This window comes from Taurulus bubalis (assembly GCF_910589615.1).
Source record: "Taurulus bubalis genome assembly, chromosome: 8".
In the NCBI taxonomy this organism is placed as follows: Eukaryota; Metazoa; Chordata; class Actinopteri; order Perciformes; family Cottidae; genus Taurulus; species Taurulus bubalis.
The window spans coordinates 15,096,710-15,123,090 of record NC_136596.1 but is presented as its reverse complement, the minus strand read 5'-3'; the positions used below and the strand labels follow the sequence as shown (position 1 = coordinate 15,123,090).

Here is a 26,381-nt window from a genome sequence, read left to right as displayed (position 1 = left end):
TGGAAAACAGAAGAATCTGAATTCATCAGTCAGATAAACGTGTAACACATTTGCTGCAATCAACATCACATATTGTTGTCAGTCGCCACGTAAGCGCAATGTTATTTTTTGGCATATTTTGGAGCCTGTTTCTAATCTCTGTCTTACTCATTTTCTTCCTGCACAGAGTCTCTCGAGCCCACCTATCAGCAGCTGCAAAAGATGAAGCTGGACAAAAGTCCCTTTGTGGTGGTGTCTGTGATTGGCCAGGAGCTGCTGACCACGAGCCACCACACAGCCTCTGTTGTGGTGCTGGAAGCCGCTTTGAAAATCGGCACATGCAGCCTCAAGCTACGTGGCTCCGTCTTCTCAGCCCTCAGCAGCGCCCACTGGTCCCTGGGCAACACAGAGAAGAGCACTGGCTACATGCAGCAGGACTTGGAGGTGTCCAAGACCTTAGGTAAGAGGCCTGAACTGGGAAAGAAGGAATAATAAAGTAGATTAGGGCATCAAATAACATTTAATGAATTAGCCTGTTGAATTTTTTTTAGAATTAATAGTTTAGAATTTGTCTGAATGTGCAGAACACAATGTCCCAGAGATTAAGGTCTTGAAGATGAAGAAATGACATAAACGACCAATAAATTATAAAAATGGTTGCCAATTAACTTTAGCCAGTGATGCACAACATTTGGATGGATTGCCGTGAAATTTTGTTCAGACATTTCTATTCCCCAGAGGTTGAACCCTACTGCTGTGCAAGAAAATGGCAGGAATAAATCCATTTCTTTGTCAAAAATAGATGTCACTAACTACAAGTATGAATTTACTGCGTGGGTGTTCATATAGGTGGAGGCAGGATGGTTTGAGAGAAAGGCGGTTAAGGAAAGAAAACAATTGTGTAAAGTAGGGAAAGAAATGAAAACCGAGAGAAGCACAGACTGGCTCCATCCACTCTCCTCACCCCCACACAGTTTGACACATGACTGGGTAGAACAGCTGGAGATAAGGAGCTGAGGTTCTCAGGTGGAGCACAGAGCTTGCGCTTTACTTTGGCCTTGTCTGTGGGGCCTCTCTGTCAGGCAGAAATAATAAGGCTTTCCCCTCTCACCCTCTGGAGCATTGAGATCAACACTACCAGCTGTCAGAAGCCGCTCTACTGTGGAGAACTTATAACGGCCACTTTCCCTTTTAAGGGTGCAGTGGCATAGATGTGGTTCATCGCATCGCTGTTCAACAGTCGCGTTGGGATGATGTGTAATAAACACCAGTTGCTTTATAATCACCTTGGCTGTACTGTAAATATACTTTGTTGGCTCTTCTCATCTCTTTTGTTTTTTTTCGTCTTCAGGTGACCAAACAGGGGAATGCCGTGCTCATGGGAATCTGGGCTCGGCATTCTTCTCCAAGGGAAACTATCGAGAAGCGCTGACCAACCATCGCAACCAGCTTGTTCTGGCCATGAAGCTAAAGGACAGAGAGGTAATATGTTTGTATGTGTGTGTAGACGGCGTGTTCATGTGTCAAATGGATAGAGCAGAAAAACTGTTATTGCAGAGGACAATGACTTGAGGTTGAAAAGTATACATTTCTCTGAGTCTCTTATCAATATGTAGGTCTGGGATTGTGCTGTGCCCAGCATTTCTCTGTTCTGGCTTTTTAGAGGGTATCTCAAGGAGGAGGCTGAAGGACACAGAGATGCTGCTGCTCTTCGTCTATTTAAAAACATGGGTGTCAAGTTGGTGCGGAGAACAGATGAAGGTAATCGGGAGGAGAGAGAGTGAGGCAGTTGTAGCAGGGGCCAAGAGGATAGCCTTAGCAGCTGGTTCACCTTATTATCAATGCAAACCATTTATGCAGATATTAGGCAGATGTTTATCTGGTCCATGTAGCAGTAAGTCTGGGGCTTTGTAACATACGGCGGTTTTGGAATGTAATTTACACAGATTAGGTTGTTCTGAATATGGGGCAGAGAAAATGGGAGGGAATTGAGAAAATGAAGAAGAGGGAGGAAAATTTGACAGACTGAACTCCTCACTTTATCTCAGGCTTCTCTCGCTCTCTCTGGCCAACCAGGTCATTGGTAGGGGTGGGGGGGGAGGTGCTTGTTTCAACACAATTCCCGTCACACAAGGAGAAGAATGGCCTCCGTTTCCCCTTCATACCTTATCCTCCCCAACAGGCCGGCAGGCCTGCTTGTTTGTGTTCCCTGATATCAGGAGACATTTAAACAGTCCAGTCAAATGCAACACAATGCACCAGAATGAAACTTGCAGTTGAAGAATGAGGCCAGAGAGGTCCCCTTGACATCTCTCCCTCTCACAGTTTCAGGATATGTGCAGAGCAGATGTATAGTTATGAGTTTACAGACGACACTGCCAAAAACCCTCTGCCATGTAATAAGGTTAGAGATAGAGATGGGTTGCAAGGTTAGTGTCTGCTGTGAGAGTTTGACTGCTCTGCACATGGTTAGCTGTCACAGTAATTGGCCAGTCAAATGTCTGATTAAATGTTTTAACTTGTTATTGTATGTGTGTATATGCCCACTACCATATCCAATATACAGACTAGTATGAGTCTGTTCCTAATGGTTTTTAAAGACCGAGCAGTATGGTATCAGTATATCAGTATCAAGCTGCTGTAACCCATTGCTGCTGAAGCCCATACTGCTCACATGTTGCTTCTTAAAGGAAAACATTACCCAAACTGAACCCCCCTGCTTGCACACAAATGCCAAATGGGCCCAAATGGGTGTTCTGGGGCCCAGTCTAGGTCATTGAACACCTTTTTAATAGTTGCATCATATACTGTCGAAAACATCCTGATTGGCCCTGCATTCCCCCCCCCATTCTTGTTCCTCTGAAGGCCCCCTAATCAGAGTCATATGTGTGTAACACCACCTGGTCTCCCTCAGAACACACTGGAGCCTGGCGGATAGCTCATTACGGCCAGCCTGATGTTTTTGTTTCTGATGTGGACGTTTTATCTGGCCTTTCTGAAGCTGAGGTCACTTCCTAGAGGCTGGGGACAGGATGTTGATTCTGACTGGATTTCCAGTATGCAGTCTAGGAGTGTGGAGAGGAGAGAGACTTGAAGTGGCATCAATTCCAATCCTCAGTGATAAAGGAATATGTGCCATATGTGAATTGTAACAAGTTTAATGAGAGTGCATTGCAGTGACAGAGAATTTCCTAGAGACTTTAATGAAATCATATACATAGTGAAATGTTTGATGTGATGAAAGGACCTGGTGGACCATGTGTCTTTGATATGGGATGTGGGTTTTGATTCTGTTGCGTGGGTAAAAAAAAGCTTGGAAGATGACAGACACTTTTAAATGAACTCTTTGAACTTGTTATGCTGTGTGTGTGTGTGTGTGTGTGTGTGTGTGTGTGTGTGTGTGTGTGTGTGTGTTTGTGTGTGTGTGCGCGTGAATGTGCGCAATCGACCATACAAAGCTCTTGTCATCTTGGATGTTGATAGATCCACCTTTCAAAGGGAAATTTGATTTATTGCAACACTTGTATATGTAGTTTTGGCCATCATTCCTATCTGTTATAGGTAATTAGATTGTACTCATCAAGGCATGTGGGGAGATATAACTGAAGAGGAAATACAAATGAATGCTAAAATTACCCATACTGACATTACTAACATTTCTGGTACACTCACCTTCAGTCTTCCCTCTAATTTAAAAGGTTTAGATAATCCGACTAATTTGTTCGCTTGTTTACAACCTGTCTGATCATGTCACTGGCTGTGTTTCATGCCACAGTGGACTTTGTTGTGGTGTTGTTGCTACATTTCCAGATTTGAGCAATTACATATGTGTGCAATGTTATCATGACCTCTACAAATGTTGTACAAAAGTATAATAAGCAATAAATTAACTGCATTTAAATCAAACATTAGCGAGTTTGCTCACACATGTCTACACTGGTGGTTGAGGCCAACATGGAAGATGCCACCTGCTCAACAGGAGCTATAAACATTCACACATACAGCTCTACACTTATGGCACAGGAATCAGGACCAATGAGTGTTTCAGTGTTTTGACCAAGGACTTTAACATGTAGGCTACAGGTGCCGGGGATTGATTAAATACTGGGATTATCATTTAAGAAATTATCACCTATTACCTTAAAGACGTACCGTTTGTCGCTAGTTGACATTTACCTCATGTTATATGTCTGTTCATACTTAAACTGATACTACCACCAATACTAGCAGCGTAACTCAAAGCCCTGGTTTACACAACTACAGGGGGAACAGTGGCCTGTGTGTGATAAAGGAGCAGAAAGAGATACCTCGGTCCTGTTATATCAGTAAAGGAGCTATGCATGGGATCTCATTTCTTCTTCTAATTACCAGGGAAGAAAACCTTTGTTGTGGCTCTATGAAGCACAACGCTGCAAAATAAGGTAATTTTAGTGTTGGCTATTTGCCTGTAGCTGACCGGCAGACTTCGTGACACTATTAAATCTCCCTGAATCTGAACAGAATAAAATATGTATAGATGGAGAGCTGTAAAAAAAATAGAGGGAAAAAAACAGAAAAGAAGGAATCGCTAGGCTCAAAGAGTGAGTGCTCTGTCATCCGCGACTGGGACTGGAAGCTACGGTCCAAACCTGTGAGGTCATAGGCTAGCGTGAAGTGTTTTTCTTTAGCTTGCTGCCTTTTGGAAACATCCTTAGCACAGTTTCAGCGGTCACATATACTGCAGATAGAACATAAACACATTGCCTAGTCTTTCTAGCTGTGTGTCTTTTCCAACTTTTGTTTTTGTCCAAGTTTCCACACCTGGCGTTGTCCAAGGCTGGCCAGTAGTCATCTTTAACAAAGGACTTCTCTGTCATTGTGAAACAAAGCTTATAAACTCGGTCTTTCCTCTCCAACCTCCCTTTCCCGCCCCCCTGTTTGTCTGTGACGTTTTCATCTTAAATAGTAGGTTAACTAGAAGGAGGTAACCCCTAATTTTGGGGTGTGAGTATTTAGGAGAAACTGAGGCGGCATGGCAGTGGCCTGCTCTGTAATTATGTCTCGTGTGATGTTAAAAAGAGGCTCCGCTGCTGACTCCCCTAACCCCCAAGTTGAAATGGAAATCACGATTAGGGAAAAGGAAAAAAAAAGAGGTAGAGACTCGTTTTTTTTATTTTTTTTTTATCTATGCTTTCTCTCCTTCTCACTCCATCTGCCGAAAGGAATTTACTCAAACTTTGCCCCTCACTCTGAAAGTGACACAGACTATTTTATCATGTGTGTTGATCTTGCAGCTAGTTTGGGGCTGGATGGATTCTGCTGGACACTATCTTGTACAATGAGACGGATGGCTGAGAGATGAGCCTCTAAATAAGGGGTGAGGAAGAGGGCCAAGTGTGGGTGTTCCTCTTGTCAGGGTTTGTCAGTGTTTGTCAGCACTAGTAGAGGAGGGGATCATTAAGGAGTCATTAGGGTATGGACGTGTGCCTCCACCGCCTTTCTTGGGACCCATGCTAATAGAGGATGGCAGAGGGGGGAACTTGGAACCCCAGTCTCCTTTCTTGAGCCTCCCCGGCTTTGCTGATTATGAGGGAGGATTTAGGGATGATTAGAGGGGCTAATTTAGCTAAAATGCTGGGTGGAGGCCCGAAGAGAGCGGTGTCCAGCTAAATAAAAGGCAACACTCCTCCTGTTCACTGAGTACATTTTACTTTGCAATTTAGTCTATGAGTGCACTCAGCTGTTGATATTACTTTTCAAGTAAAACCACTTTGAGACATGTATAGAAGTCACTGCTTCTTCACCTCCTGGTGTGCTAGACTGAGGCACAGAGCTGGCCGTTGTGCAGCGGCTCTAACAGCATGTCCAGCCCGCTGTGCCTTAATGACACACAGGCGCTCCTCGGCCCAGTGGTTTAGAACTGCTCTACAGCAGCTTGCTTAGCCATGAATCATGAGAGATGGACGGCAGGCATCGGCCAATGGGCCATGACCAGAACTGGGAAACAAGGATTTGTGTGTTTTTAAAGGGAGCACCCATCCCATAGTTCCCATAGTCCAATGTGCTGTTCCTGTGCATGTTTTTGTAAAGAAATATTAGCACTTTTTGTTAAAAGCATGTAGGATGTTAACATGTGTGTACAATTTGAGATTGTTTTTTAAAGGTTTGCTTAATTTAGGGCAGAGCAATATGGCCAAAATCTTCAATCTGATAAATATCACGATAGTATGTTTTCTGGTTATTCAATAGATAATAAGTCTATATAAAATTACCACATGGTAAAGCCTATAGTTGTATACTCAATATATACCTTACAAATTAAAGTACTGATTAGTTTCTTATTTTGCAGTTTCAAATTAAATTATAGAGAAAAATAAATATGTCCAGCTATAAACTCGTTATGTTTACATGCATGCAAAAGAGTAACCAGTTTTAGTAACAGTTTTATTTAACTGTTCTCATGAGCAGAATTATTATCAATTTGATGTTGCAGCACATATGCATCAGTTTAAAAACATCCACAGATATGCTTTTATGTGTGTGTGTGTGTGTGTGTGTGTGTGTGTGTGTGTGTGTGTGTGTGTGTGTGTGTGTGTGTGTGTGTGTGTGTGTGTACGTCTAACTGACGCCTGTGGCTATGATTTGTGCTTGTACTGGTTGCAGTGTAATGGTGTGTGTTCTGACTTTCCATTTCCCGCAACATACCATTGACCCAGAACATGGGGACGTGCGCGTGTATGCACAGCCAAAGCAGAGGTTCATAGACATGCATTTCCTCTGTGTGTGTGTGTGTGTGTGTGTGTGTGTGTGTGTGTGTGTGTGTGTGTGTGTGTGTGTGTGTGTGTGTATGCACATGTATGCAAATGTGTGCGCGCTGTGCAATTGCTGCATTCGAGGTGACGCAGCCTTGTGTCTCCCCCAGTGGAGCATTTCGAAGGCTGTCGGAGAGATGAATGACTGCCGTAACATCGACTACTGCGCTCTGCCTCTCTGCTACCTCCTCCCTCTCTCCTTCCTCAGTGCCTCATGCTCCATTTCTCCTTCCCTCCATTCTTCCACATCACCTCCGCTTCCTGTCTTTACTTCTCTTCCATCGCAGCGCTTTATCCACACCTCCCTTTCCCCCTCTTTTCATTTAGTTTCTCTCCTTTCCATGTTTATTTGTCTCATCCTTTCTCCATTTTGCGGAATCTCAGACCGTGTCCCCATACTGTGTGTAAGAGTGGCCTTTAGAATGAGCAGGCACAATCCAATGTTAAAGGATTCTTTGCCATTGGGAGCATCTGCTTTTTTTTTCTTCTAACACAGCTTAATGCTGTTTGGACTCGTATATTTGCTGATCAAAGCGTCAATACACAAGCATCATAAGCCCTGCCGCTAATGCTATTCTAACCTTAATCTAAACACTGCAGTGGCTTGTGTAGATTGAACCGCTCACTGTTTGGAAGTTGAGTAATTTGTCTTGAATATTACACCTTGTCTCTCTTCTTCTCCCAAGCTGTTCCAATCAAGGGCAATACAGAGGGACAGATTAGATAACAAATAAACAGTGACATGGTCACAGGAGACTCCTTCACTTTCTGATTTGCTGCTGCGGTGCACTATATGATTATAGATGACATACACAGTGCTCATCAGAGGGAGGAGGGAGTCCAACAGGCTCCTGGGGTTTCTGCTGCACCACAGGGCACAGAAAACGCCGTAGAGATTTTAATGATTATGAAAATCAAAAGTCCGATCATTAATCTTGGCAGAGGGGTTTGATGTCACGCGGCGAGAGGGATGAAGACAGAATGTGCCAACTCATCTTCCCCAGATAATGGCTGACGATAAGGGACGGAGCCCGATTAAATGCGGCAGCCAGCGTAACGCTAGTTCTCATGGTTTGAATTGAAATGAATTGCGTGTCAATGAAGCCAACTGAAACAGTCCCACCTCCTCTTCTTCCCGGGCTTTTGAGTGGTCCCATAATAGTTCTGACTTTCAGGAGAGCCTGCAAGTAGCCTGAAGAGGCTGGCTGATGTATTGGCTCTCAACCTGTGTGATGAATTAATTATCTGATCTCATCAGCGTAATCCCTCTTACAGAGTTGATGAGTCTTTTTCATGTAATTTCTGATCTCTGCCATCATAGCTACCTAGGTGACTAGAAAGGCATCAGAGGCTAGACTCGAGGCAGACCTCCCGGCTAAACCTGGCACTCCCTTTCCCTCCTCCTCCGGCCTCAGTCCAGCCCAGCCCTCATTCAGGATGGCCAGAGAGCCATTTAAAGCTCTGGAACTGCATCCCTTTCTCCAGCCCAATCGATAGTGGAGCTGTCAGCAAGACGAATGGAGGCTTTAGGAAGTCCATTTTAATGAAGGAGAAGGAACAAGGGAAAGAGAGGTACTTGGAAAGGGGGGATGGAAGGAGAGAGGGTGAACCATTGAAGGGAGTTATGAAGGGAAGGAGAAAAGGAAAAAGCAGCGCAGAAAAGGAATGTGTTTATTGAACTTGTGTGTAGAATGATGTGTGTACTGTGTAATACTGTCTCCAGTGACAAGGGTAAGGGAGGGATGGACTGGGTTGATTTAGCTACAGTGAGACCTATTTCTAGCTCAGCAGTGTGAAATAGGTCCTTAGTTAAGGGAACTTGTAAAGCAAACCCAACACAGAAACCTATATTAGTGGACTGAGGGGATTTCATCTGGCCGGCACACCAACACCACATCAAGTCCTCTGGCTCATGAATCATGTCAGCAGCTCCGTGGTAAAAGGATATTGTGACAAGGGAGAGCTACAAATCCAAGGCAACTCCCTCCACAACTGCCCTCATCTGACACACTGGCTCGAATCCAAAGATGTGTGTACATTTGCATTTAGAGGCAGAAGATGTCCTCTGGAGCAGACTTTTAACTTGTGATTCTGTTTATCTTGTAGTTTTGTTTGTTTTCAGCCTTTTTAATAGGCATTCTGAGCTGATACCCTTTACCTCACATCAGTATGCAGAAAAGTGCTGCATGCTAATTGATGATTAGGCGCTGAGGTCAGAGGTTAGGCACAGCCAGTGTTGTAGAGCAACAATCTCCTCTGGGCAATGGCCCAGCCCAACCCTGTTTTCTCTCATTGGAGCAATTACTGGCCCTGATTAGTCAGTGCGGCTGTGGAAATGATTGTCGATTTATGCATATGGCCAAATAACTACTCTAGTCAGCCAGAGCTCTACACGTGGAGAGCGCTCAGTGCCTGATAAAACCACTGACATCCAAACAGATAAAAGACTAAACTGGTCCAGGGACCTGAAACAAAACATTGAATAAAGATGAGTGTTGTAGAAGAAGCCACATTCACACTTTCTGTTCGTCTGTTTTAGGAGTACTTTAGTACTTTAGGGTGCACTGACTAAGGTCAGTGCACCCTGGTCTCACTCCAAACTTATCCAATACAACTGCTTGGCCAGTGCTCCTCGGCGTCTGATACCGATGCATAGGAGCACCCTTTAGTGTCTGTATGGGACGCACATGGGCTTTCAGTTAACTCCAATGTTAACCTATACTCATATTTATTAGATGGCCAGAGTAACTGCTGTAGTATAAAGAGCAAGAAAGTCCCCTTAGGCTGTATGGGAGTGGAGGCTGGATGGGTCAAATACACACAGGGCTCTCACTCAGGAGACTGCTCTAGTCCCTTGTGAAACCAAGCAAACGTTGACTTATTTTAATATAACAAACATACTTATGTTATCCCCACCCTTGTTGTTTCCCTAAGCCAAACCAAACAAAAGTACTTTTGTTGTCTAAGCATGGGGCTGCACAATTTATCGAATATTAATCACGATATGATTAGCTGCGATATTGACATGAGGACCTGAGGACAGGTCTTGTTTGGATACAATCATTGTTAAATTACTACAAGCCTAAGCCTAACACAATACTTGTGTTGCATAAGTACACCTGAAAACTAAGTAAACCTACGTTGGATGTTTATTTTGAAAAGACACTATGCATGTAACAAGCAGAAACTGACACATCCTAAACTGACACTAGAGGGGTACCTAGATTGTGATAGTTTGAAGCGTAGGGACATTGACCCAGCATTGGTGTTTAACGAGTTGGGAGTGAGAACGTGTTGGATCGTACTAGTGTTAATTTTCTCGAAAGAAATCTATGATTTCCTTTCGGTCTCCCTGAGGTAGCATTAAATAATGGCAGACAAATCAGCGATGTGTGCATCATTCCTGAGATGATCTGAGAATGTGCTGTATGTGCAGTTGGCTTTGTATCCTGATTTATGTTATCAACACATGAGATACTTACATTAAAAACACAATGACAAAGGGGCTACTGTATGTTCATGGTCATGGTTCAGTATATTCTTCCTTCTTTCCCTTCCTCCTTTCTCTTTTAAAGAGCAAAATCAAAGACAGGGACCAGATTAGTCCTCACCACTCGCCCATCAAATAGAAATGCTCTTGGCTTTAGAGATAAGGCGAACTTCAGATGGTGCGGTAGAGTTTTAGTGTGTGTGTTGGGGGGTTATGTATTACGAGGGAACAAGGGGTCTCCCAGGGAGAGAGAGGTCAGTGCAGTTACAAGCGTTTGATGTTAGCATTATATATAGCCGAGGCGCACACTGGGATGTAGGAGACAGCATTTTTGCAGAGTGAGGAAATGGTCTTCTGCAAGACTCCCTGACATCATGCCAAAGACAGGGATTATAGTCCTCAATTTGGCTCTGCTGAGGCCTCCTAACAACTCCAATACACTGAGACACTCTCTTTCTCTTTCGCACTCTGTCTCTCTCCACTCTCATCTTCAGCTTTTGTCCCGAGCTACAGCAATGTCAGCATTCTTGTCCCTGTAGCACAGTATCCAGACCTTCCCCACTCTCTCTTGGACGGGAGCCCTGTGTCTGTATGAGGAGGTGGAATGTGTCTTTGTGAAAAGCGCTCACAGAAAGCAATAAAATGGAGAGAAAATACGAGGCCCCGAGTGAGTGAAATGAAAGTACTCCATCTTAGGAGGAGACGGAGGCCTAAGGGTTCTGCTTATACTTGACCTTGCAGCGCACACAGTCCAGTCTCTAAATAACAGTGGAGACAGACCTTCTCTGGCTACACGTCAACCTCAGTCTTAAATTGAGAAAGGAACCAAGGTTGTAAAATATTCAGTGGAGGACCCAGAGGTAAAGACTGCTCCGGTATTTTATGTAGCCAGACTCAATTTTTTAAAAGTTAGTAGCTATTGCTGGTGCTGTCAGCTTATTTAATTGCAGCCATTGGCTTCTGCTTTTGGCGAGGTGTGGCCATCTCAGGTTGGTGCCACACACATACACACGCAAAATTACACACATACACTGATGACTGAGATTACTGCTGTTTAGGTTTGGGTTTCATCATAAATACAAATGCTGTGTAAAGTACTGCATTATCAATGCACTTACCCAACTTAAAATCATGTTTACTTTCTTTCCTTGGTCGAGACCTAATACTTGTCATACGACGACAAATAATGTATTTTCATCTCTTTACTGTCTTATTTTTCATTGAGGCTTAATTTAGTTTTTTAGAGGAATATTAGCTCTAAATAAAAACTTAATGTGAGATATAGCCCAGGTATAAACAAGTATGCACATTACTCACTGTTGCTTATAAAGCTTATGCTGTGTGTACATGGTAATAATTTAAAGTGGCAAGTGTCAGAAGTAAAAAGTGAGTTACTCACAGTACACGCCCTTGACTATAGAAGTGATTCTTAGTTTTATAATCCTCCTGAATAATTGCCTTAGTTGGTTAATGCAGTGTTTGGTGTCAGACCTGCTCCTACAGATTGCAAACAGCTGCTTGTGAGTATTCCGTTTTCTGATTGTGGGGAGGAAGAAGCCGTCGTGTGCTTGCGTGTAATGAGTTGGGCATCTGTGGATATGTGCATGGGCACGTTTTTGACTTCATCGCTATTCAGTGAGGCTTAACGTGATTAGAGTAGTGTGATCCTCTGAAGAGTTAATGATGAGAGGAGCAGTAGCTCCACAGAGGCCAATCACACACCAGCCTCTGACAGCATGCAGAGGCTTATCTTGCTCTATGTATTGTTTGTGTGTGTGTGTGTGTGTGTGTGTGTGTGTGTGTGTGTGTGTGTGTGTGTGTGTGTGCGCACCTCATGGGTTTTAATGCGTGGGAACATGTATATGATGGGAATTCAGCTATCAGTTCTTGCTTGAAAGTGTTTGTTATCATCTACCGTGAACACCATTAGAATATGCATGATGCCTTTGTCTGGATGTTTGACATTTGGGGGTTTATGGACATACAGAGCAGAATTTATAATCATATAGCTTCATTATGCTCGTGTCAGACATGGATCCAGCCCAGGTGGGGCTCCTGGTACCTCCGGGTCTAGTTCAGGGCTACACAGCACATTGAGGAAGGCCGATGGCGGTTTTCTCCTCCCCACACTCCAGGGGTCTGACTGACAGGCTTAATGACACTGCCGGGGTTACAGCGCGTCTCAAACTCATTTTCGAATGTGATTGAAGTTCGCAGTAGGTAGCTTTTCATCAGTGTTGAGCAGACAAAAGGGACCTTTTCAGTATTGTCTTTTCATGTGTGTGCAGTTTGTGTTTTTGCACATGGAGACCTGTAATTCTGAGGAGATGCACAAGAGAAAAATCGCTTTATGGTTGTTATCCGTGCTGTGTTGGAATTTCACGTTCCCAGAGATGATGAATTTTATATGAGTATGTCTCCAGTGTGTACTCCGCTTGTTTATTGCATACTATGTATACACACTCAGTAGTACCCAACTTTACATGAAGACTAAATATGAATATGAGAACATTATCAGAGTCGTACTGGACAGGTATACGAGTTATGCATATACAGGAAGGGTTATGTAAAGAGTCTAGTCGTGTATAGTCTCCAGCGTACTTAGCATTGTGTCCATTGGCTGTACTGCTCAGCTCTGCTCTGATTACACTCCACCTTAGTCTCGGCCCGCGCCATTCATGGCTGCAGATGTGGGATGAGTCATGTAATAGTTGTTGGTGTTGGCTCAGCTTTACTTCTAACCCCCTCTTCCTTCTCACCCTTTTCATTTCCGCCCCTTTCTTTGCTGTGTTTTGCTTAGTTCCTCCAAACTCGACCGCTCGCCTTTGTTAAGCAGCAGATAGGCATATGTTATGGCTGTGAAGCCTACATCCTCTCACTTAATGGCAGCTGAAAAGTGGCCTGTGATTGCTCTATTGCTCCAGTGTGAAGAGGCCAATCTAGCACAGACAGAAATCCACTTTGTTTGAAGCCACACTGGTGTTTTTCCTATCATTTTCACTCTTGACTGGTGGAAGTAGAGTTTGATTGGTACTTAAATATGTCTGCTTTGAGTCAGCTAACACTTTTCAGCTTTTGCTCAGCATACAAAGTACCCCCGACCAGGAGCACCTTCTTTTAGCTTTGGCTTCTGTGGATAGTTTAGCAGAGCCAAGTAGTCCTCCCACGCTAGCAAACTTTCCTTCTTACATTGCGTGACCGAAACATGAAATGCATTCCAGAAAAATTCCAATATTGTCCCTGCAAAGCATTTTGTATACATATTCCCCTCTCTGCTCTGCATCTAGCTCTTCCTCCTGAAGACCCTCATCCCTCCATGTATTTTGAGCCATTAAGATGTGTTCATCAAAAGGCTTCTGTTAAAGTAGCAGATACTTTTTTTGTGGGCACAGGGTGGGTTTTAGGAGCAAACAACTGCTCTAAGCATCGTGCATCTTGGGTGGCTCAGCTGAGATGCCAACCTAATTTGTGGCTGAAGGGCTGTAACAAAAGCCATCACCCTTCCGACCTGACTTCCATGCTGCCAGAGGCGAGAGATACAATCAGGACCCCTGCTAGAAACTATTTACCCTCTCTGTCAATCAGAGTCCTGTGGCGTGTGCTCACAGCTGGAGGCATCACTGGCAGGTGGCCCAGCATCTTCCAAAGAACATACCTTAAAAGCAGCCATTATTTCCTGATCGTCCCTTCCCATTTCATCCGCACCGCATCACACCCCAACCTGGCATGCCCTTTATCCCTCATCTGCTGTCATCTTTATCTTTCTGTTTGCCCGCTTCTCAATAGTCCATATTACCTGCAAATTAATAGCATCAGTGGAGATCTGCCGTACCGTCCTGGGAAATGTTGGACTTAAGGAAACTAATTAGGCAATTCTGATTTTGAGCCTTCTGCCTTTTATGCACTCGCACACGCACGCACACACATTCATTAAAAATATAGGCGCGCAGTCCCCCCAGGAGGCAAATGTGTCTTACATGGGACATGGAAAGGAATGTTGCTGGAATTTGGTTTCCATCATACTGCACTAAGGGAGCTTACCATCCTCATGGTCTTAAATCTCTGTCACAGTGGGAGGTAGTGTGTGTGAACGTGTGCATAATGCATTTATGGATGTGATAATACAGCCCAGTAGTGAGATCCTCTTTTTAGTCTTTATCAGTGTGACCAGTTCTGTCCGCCTGGGGCCAAAGCGAAGGACCCAGTGGTGCTGAAAGCACAGGGTTAGTCTGGTGTAGTTTGGAGAAGCCACAGTCTATGGAGCACTGAGGTGCTTATGAGGTACAGCCCTGTCTCTTGATCCCACCAAGGGCTGACGTTGATGCTGTGTTCTGCAGACTTCCCAGGCAACAGTAGCCACCCTCACCAGGCTTGTAATTACATTTGGGGAATAAAAGCACAGAGGGAGGAAAGGATTTAAATGGTTTGTGTGCTGGGCTGCAGGTAGAACAAGCTCCTTTTACTCTCTAAGCTCCATGGCAATGCAGATTTATTTGCCCAACACTTCAGAGCATGATAACAAGAGTCTGTATAAGGCTTGATTGAGCTGGCTATTTAACTTACAGGTGAGAGATAATAGGTTGTTTTGATAGAGATCATTTTTAATTTGTTTTATTGATGTTGATGTAGGGTATACATTACCGTAGGTATACATTGATCTGTCATGCATATGGCTGTGTTTGAATTTACTCAGTGTGCAGAACATATATTGTGAGACTTAAATTGTTCCCTGACATTTATTTTCCTTGTTTGATCACCTTCAAAAACGAAAATACAACATCTGACTTAGTCTTAAAAAACATTTTACACGCCAAAAGTTTTAGCAAATGTGTCGACGCTTACAGCTGACACAGAGCAATATTAGCCCTCATTTGAAGTAATGTTTCTGTCTATCTTACACATTTCAGTCAGATATTCATTGATCTTTTATTTTTGTCATGGTCACCACCAACTCCAAAGAAAAAGATGTGGCTCTTTAGCTGCTATATGTTCTTCAACAGTTGCCAACTTTATTTGTCCTAGTAGCATAAAGTGACAACATCTGCCTGCTGCTGCTGAAAACAGGATTTATTAGAGAATAATTTGTGGGTCAGGAAACAACAAAAGAGGCTCCAATGCTTTGCAGAGCTGCAGAGTAGGATGATAAATCTCTTTGAGTTTGTCACCACGAGTGACACCTTTCACATATTTGATCAAATATTAATATAAACAGAATTGAATTGTGTAGCTACAAGAATATTGATGTAAATTGGATACTGTGCACTTTTTTTCCTTCCTTTTCTTGTGTACAGTACAAAGGCCGTCATTGGTGTCTCTGAACAGTCAAACAGTTCATTTATTCACTTTGTTCAGGACCGTTTCTAACACATAATTAAAGCAAAGCCACAGAGAGACCTGAGCCTTCTGGCCCGTGGCAGCCACCATTTCATTATGTTAACCAGAAATGAAACATCCCCTCTGTTTCACCGCTGTTGACCTGACACTGACATGACAGGAGGTGCAAATAGATCAATTTAAATTTCACTGCTTCAGAAGTACACACACACTCACTGCCCTGCAGTGCTGGATATTTTTAGACATTTCTTACAAATGAAAAGAAAGAACTGAGAAGTTGACCAAGGGACATGATGCATACAGTCAATTTAGCCAATCAAGACTTTTACCAATTCTTTTTCAACCAACTTTAATCCTTTCAACATTGATCTACTTTTTATTCACGGTCGTTTTATGAAGCTTGCCTTTACATATCACAAAAGAAAAACACACTTAAAAACAAGGCAATTGAAAGCAGCCATGCGTCCTTCTATTTCACAGAAATCTGATTTGGTCTAAACCCATTAAGCATGAGTTCCTTGCTGTTGCAGATGGATTAGAGGAGAGCAGCACAAAAGCTCCGTCTCCTTTCTGAAAGGGAATGGTGAGGTGCTGAGAGTCTGGACATTTGGTTGTCACTCTTCATTTCTTTCATTGTGTCAAGCTGCTGCAGGCAACAGCTCTGGCCAGCTCATATTGATCTGGGTCCTCAGACCTTAACCTGTGTTCTCTTATCTCTCCTCTCCTCTCCTCTCCCACTTAAGAAATGGAACTTTTTGTGTACCACTGAAAAGGGTTGGACTATGTGTCGACCTTTTATGTCAGGCCTGATTTGTCCAGTTTTGTGGGCTTACAGGGACAGCACCACCCACCCCTGGGCCTCCAAAATGCCCTTGAATAGCCTTGGACTCCTGCTACCTTGGATTGACTGCCTGGCTTCCTGCTGAATGCTCTCAGATGCAAGTGGGCCCTGCAAGCGATTCGATATTTGGCACCGTGTTCTCCAACCCAGCAGGAAGCTGTAAAAACGACTAATTAGCTTATAATGGATAAACTTTGAGGTCTTTATATTTTTTTTAACTGTGGCTCAGAAGATTTCTGCTGCCAACAGGTAGGGCCATTTTAATCACTACAGCCAGTGCTGATTACTTTCAGCAGAGTCACTTTAGCTGCCTCTAACCCCTATTAGTGTTTAAAGAAGGAGTTATCCACTCCTTGTATACATTATCTCTTTTTGCATTGTTCCTAGCTTGAGGCCTTGCAAAGTGGCGGACCTTGATGTTTACCTCAAACCCCTCCTGGAATGACTTTCAAACACCACTGTGATTTCCCCTTCTGTCACCACCACAAGGTCTCTCAAGAATTGATTCCCTGAACCAGCAGGCATCACACAGCTATGCCCGTGGAGATTTGACTTCAGTACAGAAATAAACAGCAACCCCGTGCAGCCCTTCAAGGCTTTGCTCTGATTTAGAGTACATTAAGATTCATTCACAGTGCCCCGCTTCCCCGGTGTGCCACCTCTTCATTTTCCTCCTCAACCAGACTTCAGATTCATGTGTTTATATCAGAAGGCATGAGGGCTGTTTGTGCATTTGAACAATGCTGACATCTTGTCACAGGGGACAGGCGCTGGGACTGAGGTTGAGGCTTTGGGGGGCTGGAAAGGTGGAGCAAAGATCCAGCTCAGTTACAGGGCTTCCCTCCCTCTCCTTTCCTCACTTAACATTTGGCCATTTCTGTAAACCTTGTTTTGTTTAGCATGATGTCAGAGAGGGGGAGCTTGAAATATCAAACCCCCTCAACACTTGAAGGGAATAGTCACATTTTCTACCAACACCAATGGAGACTGTTAGCTCCAATTTAATTCGGTGCCTCTTGTGTTTCTTCCTCTTGGCTGCCTGTTTGCCACCAACTCACATAATATGGCCTCAAACAAACACACAATCACAAGCATACATGCCCTCGCACAAATGCAAACGAAAAAAAATGCGACCACATACACACACACACATGCACACACACACATGCACACACACACACACACCGACACACACACCGTGACAGACAGAGGCCACAAAGCTCTGGGATACATTTGGAATATTTGTGTATTACTTTGTGTCTCTGTGTAAGGATGTGTGAGAGAATGTATTCTGGGTCTCTGGAGTGACCACAAATGATCCACAATTTGCCTGGCACCACTACACTGACTCCCCACAGTTAAGAAAAAGCATTGCCTGCACTGCAGCTTGTATGTACCGTAGGTTCACTTCATGAAATGCTGCATGGGTGTTGGTGTGTTTATGTGCTCGTGAGTGTATGATCGTTTGAGCAGCAGACGGTCTGACAGACAGCGTAGTAGCTGTCACGAGTGCCCTTACCCGTAGCTTGACCTTTAGTGACAATCAGTCCTTTGTGAACATGTCCTGTGAAGGCTAAAGGAATTATCAAGCTACAGGCCTTCTGGCGTCATTTATCTATTAGCTGGATGTCACACAGGTCATGAAGAAAGAAGTGGCTCCAGTGTTAATATATCTGATTAGCTCTGATGATTGATTATTGAAATCATTTAGCAGCAAGGTAACTTATGATATCTGTGTTTGTTTTTCTCTGAAATAGCTTTTCAAAACAAGGATAATACTTGACACTGCCTGCTTTGCATTGATTTGTGATTCTAGAAATAACAAAGTAATGACATTCATGAATATCATTTCAAAACCAAAAGACAACGGGGTCTATAATTTGGCTCCAGAGGAAGCAAAGTTACATTTGTTGTGGCCTGTGCCGGGTTTATTTGCCACAGTGGACTGCTGAAACCTTCTGTGCGTGCATGTGTGTGTCCGTGTATTCCCGTGAGTGTATGTATTAAAGAGAGCAATCAGGCACAGCTGAACCTGTCCTCACTTGGCAGAGCACAGCATTTGCCCGGTTAAAAAAGCAGAAGGTTTTGATATGGCAGAGAGGCAGGCATTTGGCTGATGTAATGGTGGCTCCCATAGGATCTACTGTATATCTGTATGCAAATACTGAGCGAGGAAAAATAATGGAGTATACAGATGAATATTTTATCATATCCATTCCCGCCCCAGCTTGTATACCCACATCATCAGTATGCCGTCTCTTTACTCCCGCTCCGCTCTCGTGCATACATGTTTCTTTGCACATGCACACATAGACAAGAACATGCCCCTCTAGAAAGGATCTTTCAAGCGCCTTTGAAAGCCTCTCTGACTGGTCTGTTCCATCTTTGAGTTTATTACAGTTGAGATGTTTCCCTTTTTGTCAAAATGCTTCTCTGCAGGTGATTCAGATCTAAAGACATCCTCGCCCTGGGGATGTTTTCAGCATTCTCTTCTCTCATCCTTCAAACACAATCTCTCCTGTAGCCTTTTATCCCCCCTCCCCCTCCTTCCGCCCTGCTCTCCCCCCTCACCCCACTCCCTCCAGTGTGGCGTTATGTTCCCTGCTAACCAGCTCCTGTTGCTGCCTGAGCCCAGCTCGTTAAGGGAAACACTGGTGCATGGTCCTCCTCACCTTCCCGCTGCATTTCCTTTTAATTAGACGTGTGTGTGTGTGTGTGTGTGTGTGTGTGTTTGTGTGTGTGTGTGACTGCATGTATAATCAAATATGAACCGCTGGAATATATTTGATCAATTTAGTCTGTTATCGTTGATGCTATTAATTGATGAATTAGTCAATCGACCGAAAACTATTTGGATTACTGATCACATATTCGATGACTTATTTTGGTCAATTAAGTTAGTGCAAGTGTCTGCATTCTTGCAAACAATGTGATATTTTTTTTCCAGGCCTAACATCTGTTTTGGTATCCAGTGAAAGACAGGGTTGTTCCCACATCTGCAGTAATGAAATCAAACCTGTGCTCCATCCCTTCTTGTCAAGAGAGAGTGACTCCTCTCCTCGCCCACATAATCCCATTAACAGCACTTTACTGAAGTAGTGGCTGCCCTGCCCTCCTGCAGGACATGGCTTTTGGACAGAGGGCACACTTTATGCTCTTTAACACCTTACACCTCCCTGCCTCTCTCTTATGCTCACTTGTCCTTTTTCCTTTCTTGCCCTAAATTATTTTCTATCAGAAACACAGAAATAATATAGGTTTTCTGATTATTTTTTTTTTAAATGCATTAATAATTATACTTATTTGTAATATTTGTTGTATATGTACAAGTATTATAATCAAACAGTTGCCTTACTAACATCGGGTTTCATTGGGGATGTCTGCAAAACTATGTCTCTAAATTTGTTTCAAATAAAATAAGCAACAGGAAAGCCTTTCTTTATGGGAGTGGATTGATGCCAAAGCAATGGATGCTTGATTTGCTTATCCATTTCTGGCCACTAGAAGGAGATTCCACACAAATGTTTTTTGTGCTTCTACGAGGCCTGGTGGGCCATAATCCAACTATTTATATCTCCATGACAACCCTGGTTGTCGTTTTATCTCCCCCAGTCTGTGATGATAGCCTTGGTTGTTTGGAGTATATTAGAGCTCATATAGGTCCAAAAGAAATAGGGAGGATTTTTAAAGGCATATTCACACAGCTGCGAGGCACAACCACATAGCTCAACGTAGAAGTGAAGTGGTGGGCAAGAATAAAAACATTAAACACACCAGTGGCTCAGAGTAACAGATCTTGCACCAAGCCCTGCCATTAAGAGCAGCTCTGCTCCATGGCATAAGGGGCCAATTATGCTAAGTACAATACATTACCTCTCGCATGTGGTATGAAAGCAGCCATATCTCTAATGTTCTACAGAATATAAACATACTTAGTAGAGGAGGCTGACAGAGGAGAATCCTAAACCACTGTCCCTGTCAGAGGAAAGAAATGGAATAATGTTGTTGGAGCCAAGCATTTCTGATTAACATGTCATCTCAGCCCTCTCCTGCTGCCTCCCTGCTCTCTTTCTCGTCTCTTCCAGGCAGAACTGGTTTACCTTTCATTAGGAGACCCTCGGCGCAAAATGTGTTTGCTGATAAGAGCCAGCGGTTTATCAACAGTTTATAAAGCACGGTGCTTGGATTAATCAAATAAGCACACATCCGGAGAAGGGCTGGACTCTGTAAACACAATCAGATCTGACTAGGCAGACGGATTGAGAGAAGTGGGGGAGAGAGTGTGGACAGGGAGGGAGGAAAGATAAGTGCAGAAAAAGAAATCGAATCAAATTAGAATGAAGTCAATTTGGCAGAAATTATGTATTTTGGGCAATTATTTCTTTCCCAGACCGAATGTTTTTTTGCGATACTGGTGGGAAGTCAAAATGCGCAGTGGTGAGAGAGGGCTGCAGTCAGAAGTGAGTGAGATGATCCCAGTGTCTGTCTCTGAGCCAAACACATGCATCCCGTGTGACGAGAAAGGCTGGCTCCTCATTATCTTGGCGTCCATCGGAGGAGAAAATGCAGCGTTGCAGTCTCACTTTAGAGGGACACTGATCACAAGAGCAACTCATCCCAACTGGAGAAAGATTGCTCTCCCCCGTCTCGCATTCTCTCCCTGTGTCTCCCGCTGCACTGGGTTGCAGACACACAGAGAAGAGGAATCATCTCGGTTTTCAGCTCACAAAAATGGAAGTTTGAGACAGAGAGATGGAGCAGAGCTTCAAAAGGCACATGTAATTGAGCAGCCCTAGATAGGCTATCTTGGAACATGAAACAGCAACAGTTGTGACGAAGGGTAATTGCCTCCCTGGGCCTGTATAATGCCTTGTCGAGTCTTTTAACTTGAGCAAACTGATGGAAGTCTTTATGTCAGCAGGTAATTGGTTCCAGGCATCAGCAGCTATGTGAAATGAAGGAAAGATAGTTAGGTGGGGTTTACATAGGTATGTATGTATGTATGGATGTGTGTATGTATGTGTCTGTTTAGAAAAATAATGTATGAACGATTCAAAGAAAAGTGTCTTTATGAGCGTTCTGTTGTAGTTTTTTTCTCAACTATAGACTTTGCTTTTCATTTATTCAGAATTTCATTATGTGATGCTGCAGAAAAATGAAAATATCTCAGGGACATTTTTTTTTCTTCAAATTACATATTGATGCATATATGGGATAATACAATTTATTTGTAAGAGGATGGCAGTTGTGCCTCATCTGAAGCCCATTGCAAGCATCAATGGCCATTTTTGCAACATATGGATGTGAAAACTGCTCATATTCTTACTACTGAAACCACTTTGAGTAGTTTTACTCGAGCCGTCTTTTGACTTTGAAGTTGTCTGGTTCAAAATGCTCCCAGCATGACCCAGGTCATCCCTGTTGCTGAGACTTCAAGCTGGGCAAGATGGGCAGCACTGTGGCCTTCACTGTCAGTGTCTGTCCTCTCTGCTGGCCTGCATCCAAAACCCTTTCCTGGCTGGAGGATGCAGAATGGGACCTCAGGAAGTAGACACTTTATTAGATGGCCCTGCATGATTAATTGAACATCTGGTCACACAAAGACAGCTGACCCCAATTCCCAGCTGTTTACCTTTTGTATAAACAGGTAATACGCCTGCAGTGAATGTGTCACATAGGGGGTCAAGACTGCATTTTGAGGAACCTCTCCATTGTACTGCTAGACCTCTCCTTTTGCAGTTGTAGCTAGTGTTCAGTGCAGTTGTGTTTTCACAGGTGGACAGTGCTTGAGAAAATGGAAAAAGAGAATATACAGAATATTGTTCTCTCTGTTTTAAGCCTGAGAGGTCTTGCCAGCAGTCAGTCAGCCAGCCAGTTGGCCCCCCCACAGCTCTGCTGTGAAGCTAAAACCTCTCTCGTCTCCCTCCTGATTAGCAGTGTCTTTGTTCCATTGATGGTGGCACGGCATGAAGCGTGATTGCAGTGGACAAACTGTCGGCTTTAAAACAAGCCTGCTGCTGCTCTGATCTGCATCACGCTTTACCCCCCTCATTGCTTAGCAAAGACGCAATCAAATCAGGTTTTGCTTGTTGTTTGGTCTATGAGCTGTAAGCCCCCTCACAGATTTGGGACTTTAGATTTTCTTTCTTTCTTTCTTTTTTTTTCATTTGATGTACACTATTTCTGGCTAAAGGAAGTGTGGGTAGAGAATCTGTGATGTAAAGGCAACAACATGACTCACTATTGATGCAATATGGGTGTAATTAATATATTTATTTGATTTGCCCACAGTTTATTACCTTGCTTTTTTTCTTATCTGCTGCCTATCTTTTTCTGTCTCTTTATCCATAGGCTGCTTCAATGGCGCTGAGCAGCTTGGGTCATGTATATACAGCCATTGGAGACTATCCAAACGCCCTGGCCAGCCACAAACAGTGTGTCCTGCTGGCCAAGCAGTCCAAGGATCAGCTGTCTGAGGCTCGCGAGCTGGGAAACATGGGGGCCGTCTACATTGCCATGGGAGACTTTGACAATGCTGTCCAATGCCACGAGCAGCATCTGGGCATTGCCAAGGTCCTGGAAAATAAACGAGAGGAAGCTCGGGCTTATAGTAACCTAGGCAGTGCCTACCACTACCACCGTAACTTTGACAAGGCCATGTCCTACCATACTCACGTTCTGGAGCTCGCCCAGGAGCTGGAAGAAAAGTCCATTGAGATGAGAGCCTACGCAGGACTGGGCCATGCTGCTCGCTGCATGCAGGACTTGGAGAGAGCCAAGCAGTACCATGAACAGCAGCTGTCTATAGCTGAGGGTTTGAAGGACAGGGCCGCAGAGGGAAGGGCCTCCTCCAATCTGGGTATGTATTCAAAATACTAAAGGACTTATTAGATAATATAACATACTGTTACAATCTGGATATATCATTATCTCACATTTTGAGATGTAACATCTGTTAGTACAAATCATAGATATTAATTCAAAATAAGTTTTGAATGTGTCTCTGGTAGAAACAACAGTAAAACGACTGGATTGGTATAAGGTGAAGCAAGACCGAAAACACTTGCCAGTTAGGTGATTAAAATCAAGGAAGCCCAGTTGGAGTAATACATCCATATTTATTTTTTTCAGACACCAATACACAATAACTCATTTCCCCCTGGGGATGAATACATTATGTATCTATCTGTCTAGCTATCTATCTATACACAGTGGATTATATTTTATGTTTTGACAAAAGCTAAAGGTTCAACTGCAGACAATTCTGCCTTTTTTTGTAGAGCCCTCTATTGTGGCTGTGGACACAACCTCAACAAAAGTTGTCTATTCTAATGTCTGGGTATTGATCACTGGAGTGAATCTCCCAAGGACACATCGGTATTAAGAGTTCCCTTTAGAATAGATTAGTGGGATCCACCAAAATATTGCAATCCCATTTTACACAGATTTGGGTATTATCTCATCCCCTCTAATGGAAATCCACTCAAGCATGTACAGTATCTAGGGAAAGTATGTTGTCCTTTGAGATTCTTCATAGACCCTTTGGAGGACTATGTAAAGATTAGTGTCCAGCAGCTTGTTATACTTCTACCTGGTTGATGGATATAAAGATATCTTGCAGACTGGAAGTAGGTAAGTGTTTAGCTCGAGTTATTTTAGCTTGATTTGACCTAATCGACCGAAAAGAGGGATGGGAAGAAAAACCAAGAGTAAAAGGGTCTCTGGCTTCTGCGCTGTTGTTCTGAGGATACAGTATGATTGCTTCCATTTCCTGCTATGGTGTTTTGATAGTCCTGCTGGCTACAGATCTTTGTTCGTCTTCATTTAAATGAGCTGTTTGTTCACTATTGTTTTCAATGACATTTATTTATGGTTAGTGAGAGCTGAGTATTTCTGTTACCTTTTAGGCATAGGCCGGCAGTATGTTACTGTATCATCATCACTATTTTATGTAAGGTTGTTTTTAGAAACCATATTTAATGGTTGAATTATGTTCCACAGTGAATGGTAACCAGTAGATTATGTGAACATAAGGTAGAGGAGTGCAAGCCTTCTTGGGAGCCAAGACAGAAGATGATGCATCTTAGAGCCAACAGTAATTTGTGAGCCCAGGAAGTTATGTAGTGATAGAATGCCAACATGTAACGTACACTGTCAGAGTATAAATAAACCTCATGAAAATTTATAAATTTTTCAAGAGAAATCTCTTCACATTAAATCTGCTCTGCTCTCACCTTCACACTGGCTTGGACTTAATCATGTCTTAAAATGAAAAGTGGTGAGCAGATAAATAAAAAAAGAGACGGGGAAATGAAATATATACAATCAGGTCTTTTGATTGAAACTTAAAATGTAATTATTGTACCCTTTACAATCCAATATCTGACAGCCAAATCTTGCTAGAATGACATTATTAGCGATAGGTAACCTTGTAGAGTGCAAATATAATGACAAAAAGAACCTTGGTGATAAAGGTGTACCTTTTGGATACTCAAAACCCCATGAGATAAATGTATGGCCAATTCTCCTGTATTTGGTCTAGCAGTTACAACCTTCGCTGGGTGACTTATGATAGCCATCAAGATAGTAGTAAACCTGACTCTAATGGATAACTAAGAGGCGTAATAGTTCCTTCCAGATGAATTATTCTTTAACCTGATGTGTAAAAGTGTGAAAGCAGAAAGTGGGGTTAATCAGCTAAACATAAATTGAAGTCGTCCTTTGACCAGCCTAATGGTTGCACATCCTTGAGTGCTCTGAGCACCAACACACACCTGATTTTAAAAGTGAGCTGGTAACTGGTTGTCATAAATTAGAGGCTCTAGTGAGAACATTTTATGCTCCTACAGTACGTGTGAGCTTTATAATGAGTGACTATATGTCAGGCAGTAAATGGTATGTGTTCTGTGGTGTGAGTGCCATTAGGATGGCAAGATGGCTATTTTGTATTATTAGTTGCGACATTACAGTTATTCCAGTCCATGATAGGGTAATGATTGTGTAGCTGATGCACTGTCAAGACCTTCAGCTGGTGACAGCAGAAGCTAAAAGAGTGGGTGGTAGCAATGAAGCCTGTTGGTCCATGGAGATGGCCTGAGCAAGTTCCCTCATCATGTGGCTACAGTACCTCTTGACACCTGAAGAAGCTTCCTGGTCATCTAATTACTGCCTCATCTGTTGGTACTTCTTGTCTATTTCCTCTTCTCTTTTTTCTGTTTTTGAAGGCTCCCTCTCTCCCTTTCTCCCCTCACCCCTACTGATTGTAATCTGCAACTGTCAAGCTCCCAGTAATTGAAACTGACTTGATGAATCGCTTAATTACCTTTAATAGCTGATTCAAGAGGAGCTGAATAATGAAGATAACAGAGAATGAAGTGGAGGTTGTGAAGCATCAGTCTGTAATTGCCCCAATGTTGTTGTTGTTGTTGTTTTTTGGTTGCGGCAGTGGAGTGAGTGTGGGTTGTTACCCCATCATCAATGCCTGCAAGCCTGCTTAGCACAATAAGATATGTGCTACAACTAACAGGATGTTGTTTCAGACTTCAAAAAATGCTGCCTTTACGCCGTGCACAAATAGGGGAGAGATGATCGAGTGAAGATTAACGAGCAGCGATAAAAGCAACAAACACTGTGTGAGAGATGGAAAGGAGAAGTTGCAGAAACAGGAAAAAACTAACTTTTATTATGCCCTCTCGAAGCTTGTCGTTAATGTTGCGTGTAGTGTGGGTGGAGCAGAAGCCGACATGGCTCTGAGGTACAGTAGTATAGAGATCGCCATGCTGTAATATCTAACCATGATGCCTAGCGGTACCAGCAGCCCTGGCTCAGCACACACTGACCTATAAAGGATATGAAAATGTTGCTTTCCAGCCCATTTATTATTCATTAATTGGCTAACTTACCCCCTAGTCAGCAATATTTAATATCCGAGGACTGAAGTAGTGGG

At 43.2% G+C, this 26,381-nt stretch overlaps 1 protein-coding gene across 1 annotated transcript in view; it reads left to right on the top strand.

The window, feature by feature from the left end:
- LOC306740368 (tetratricopeptide repeat protein 28-like) overlaps window positions 1-26,381 on the top strand; it is a gene marked incomplete at its 5' end in the record, with an annotated part of 159,006 nt that overhangs the window by 101,594 nt on the left and 31,031 nt on the right. Inside the window, 3 exons of the mRNA XM_079222506.1 lie at window positions 167-439; window positions 1,331-1,461; window positions 22,787-23,294. Coding sequence (XP_079078632.1) covers window positions 167-439; window positions 1,331-1,461; window positions 22,787-23,294 — 912 coding nt within the window. The remainder of the gene's footprint in view (window positions 1-166; window positions 440-1,330; window positions 1,462-22,786; window positions 23,295-26,381) is intronic.